A 3,238-nucleotide genomic window follows, 5' to 3' on the forward strand; every position below is an offset into this window, starting at 1 on the left:
AGGTCACACTCCCAGAATCTCACTAGTCCTTGAGAGGAGGGTCTACAAGGTGGCAGAATACTCTTTTTAATAGCCATGAAAGGCTTAGTTTCTATTTAATGCACCAAAGCAAGAGCAACAGAAGGGAGAAGGGCTCGTTCCTCCCAGCAAGAGTCCCTGGATCTCGGGTACTTGGTCCCAAAAATTCCCTTTTTCATAGATGAAGTCTGGTAACTCCTAAGTGACAAATGGTCTGACTCTGTCTCCTTTCTTTTACCTACAATTTATCATTTTATCAGGCTGATGGGTAAATCTATAAATGCTCCTTATGTGAAGGACATACATGTTAATGTCATCAAAACTTAATGTAAAGGAAGCTTCAACCTGACACTCAGGCGTGTGTGCATTGATGGGAAGCATAATTACTTGGGAATTACTATGGATCATAAAGGAAATTTTTTTCCTGTAATTTATGGAGGGTTCATGTCATCTCAACCCAGGTTAGCCTGTAATTGCACATCTTGGTGACAATAAAGAGCAGTGACCTGAAGGCATCTAACACTTCTGCCGTGAGTCAAGAGTGGCTTGTGCTGTGAATTCCACATCATTTGGAACTTCCTGACATTTCTTCCAGCTGTTGGGAGTTTATGATCCAGATATGCCTCCAATGGATATAACCTCAGAAAAATCCTTTACTGGGCTCTGACCCATATTTCATTAATTCATGATTAGATTTATCTAGTTCTGGCTTGATTTATTTCTGGTCTGTGGGTCTGCATTCTTTTCTATCGCTAAATTTGTGCCTTCAAAGTGTGGTGTGTTTCATTTGGTCAGTTTTATAAATTATATAATGGTAAGGAAGAAAAAATAAAAGATAAAGTCACAGTCAGGAGGTAATAGTGTAAAATGAATAGATTATAAATACATATTTTTAATTTTTTTAAATATCTGTTTTTTAAAAAGTAATTAATATGATCACTATACAGCATGTGGGATCTTAGTTCCCTGACCAGGGATCAAACCCATGCCCCTGCAGTGGAAGCGCCGTCTTAACCACTAGGCCACCAGGGAAGTCCCTACATTATATTTTTATGAAGTAGGTCTGATTTTCTAGCTGACTTGAGATGGTCTTCTTAGAAGGATCATTCTTTACTGATGCTCAGAGCCTATAGTGATCCAGCAAAGGTCAAGAGTCCCCAAAGCCAGTGCTTCTCAAACTTTAATATGCATGAGCATCACCTGATTCTTCAAGGTTGGGGTGAGGTTTAGATTCTGCAGTTTCAACAAGCTCTCAGTGATGTTGATGACTGAGCAGCAAGAACCTAAATTACCAAATCAAAACACCAGCTCTCCAACTCATCACAATTAATTTTATTCCACAGCATGTTTAGGGGAATGTTATTCTCAGGAAGATGTTTAGGACTCAAATAATTAAACAAAAAAACCTGGAAAGTACACACATTTATGTATCTCTTCTTTTCATTAAATATATATCTGTTTGGCAAAAAATGTTAGACTCTTTTATACAAAAACAAAGCAAAAAAAAACCCAAACAAACAAAAACCAACCCCCAAAACCAACAACCCAAACCCTCTGCAAATTGTCAATACCTGTAATAACTACAATGATGTAAACTTGGATGTCTGACAGCTTGACCATCTTGTGGAACCTGTGTTGCAGCAGAACCCCCCAGACCCTTAGATAGCAACTGCCTGTCATCGAGGCTTTTAGATTTAGTACATTAGAGATGAAGCAGGACGACTGATTTCAGCATTGTGCTTTCAGCTAAGGGGCTGGAGGAATGTGTGGCAATGAAGAAGGCAGGTCAGGGATGGGGCAGGGAGAAGAAACCCAAGACTAGCTGAGAGACAGAAAGGGTGGTCACAGCCACAGGGCAGACGTGATGTGGCCATGGGACCCTCAGATCGTGTCTGCTGACCCAACGCTTGTGAGAACTAGGATGAGGCAACCGCTGCTGCTCTTGGGACCAGAGAGGAACTGGGCAGGCAGAGGCCAGAATGGGGGAGGGAGGGCATTTAGAAGCAGATTTCAATTCACATGGAACTGGTGGTGTGAGCAGACCCTCTGGGGAACGAGGAGTGGTGTTTGTCTTCTCGAGAAGCTAGATCGTTTCCGGTTCTTCCAGACCCAGAGCTTGAGGCACACCCCTGTGTCTGGCTGCAGATTGGGAGAAGGTCTGGGCTGCTGGCTTGGAGCCGCTAGGAGGGGAGGACTTGCCTGCTGGAATGAAGATGGAAGGGCCCTTTGGCTCTCTCATTGGCGGTGGATTTTGCTTTTCTCCCACCTTTGACTGCAGCGACGGGAGGTAACCTAAAGCAATGGAATCTAGGAACAGAATCGGGGTGGTGAGCAGGATGCCAGGGAGGGGCAGAAAAATGCCAGAGTTAGAGGAGGCGAGGCCAAAGGAAGTGGGGACCCACAGCGTCCCTTGACCACAGCGGATTCCACGGTGTGGGCGCCTTTTCATTCTTCTCTCCTATTAGCTAAATCTTCCAGTTTTGGAGGGGGTGCATCTGGGCCCAGGGTGCTTCAATTACAGTCATAGACGAAGTCATAGTTGCTGGGCTCCTTGGGGATGGGTGGAGGCGCGTCGGGGATCTGAATGTTTTCCAGGTCCAGGAGGCGGAGCTTGATTTCCATGCTGAGCAGCGTGTCCAAGTCATTCCGTGTTAGGTCACTCATCATGTCTTTCCCCAGCAGCGCATTCAGCCCATCTGTCCAGATACAGTACTGGGGAGAAAGAAGGTGACAATGAGAACGACTGATGACAATTACAAGAGGAATAACAATAGCTAACACCAACTGATCACTCTGCAAGGACTGGGCTCTGTGCTAAGGGCTTTGCCTACATCATCATTTGATAGTCAGCACCTCTATAAAATTGACACTTCTGTTAGCATCTCTGTTTTACAGATGAGGGAACTGAGACAATGAGAAATTAAGTCACTTGGCAGTATGTGGAGTAGGTGGGAGTTGAACTTATGCAATCTGCCTCCATCGTCTGCACTCTTCTGTACAAATAATGCCTCCCTACATAGCAGCAGGAGGATTTGAATTTTTTCTGCCTGTGCAACAGAATATCTCTAACATCCCACCAGTGAATCAAAGAGTTAAAGGTATTGGTAGAATATACCCTAACACTCCTGGACTCAACATCAGATCATACTTGCTACTCTCCTGACTCTGAGCAGTTCTAATCTAGAGCTAATATCTGACTATCCTGTTTGATTCCTGCACT

The 3,238-nt window shown here is 44.1% G+C and overlaps 1 protein-coding gene across 8 annotated transcripts in view; it reads right to left on the minus strand.

Moving 5' to 3' along the window:
- Positions 1-1,329: 1,329 nt before the first annotated feature.
- The window catches only part of ELMO1 (engulfment and cell motility 1), a 584,819-nt gene continuing 582,910 nt past the window's right edge, over positions 1,330-3,238 (minus strand). For all 8 annotated transcript variants that reach the window (XM_010831166.1, XM_010831161.1, XM_010831167.1 and 5 more), the window contains one exon: positions 1,330-2,730. In XM_010831166.1, the coding sequence (XP_010829468.1) occupies positions 2,530-2,730 (201 nt within the window). In that variant the 3' untranslated portion in view covers positions 1,330-2,529. The remainder of the gene's footprint in view (positions 2,731-3,238) is intronic.

Source organism: Bison bison, unplaced genomic scaffold, assembly GCF_000754665.1.
Source record: "Bison bison bison isolate TAMUID 2011002044 unplaced genomic scaffold, Bison_UMD1.0 scf7180017864525, whole genome shotgun sequence".
NCBI lineage: Eukaryota > Metazoa > Chordata > Mammalia > Artiodactyla > Bovidae > Bison > Bison bison.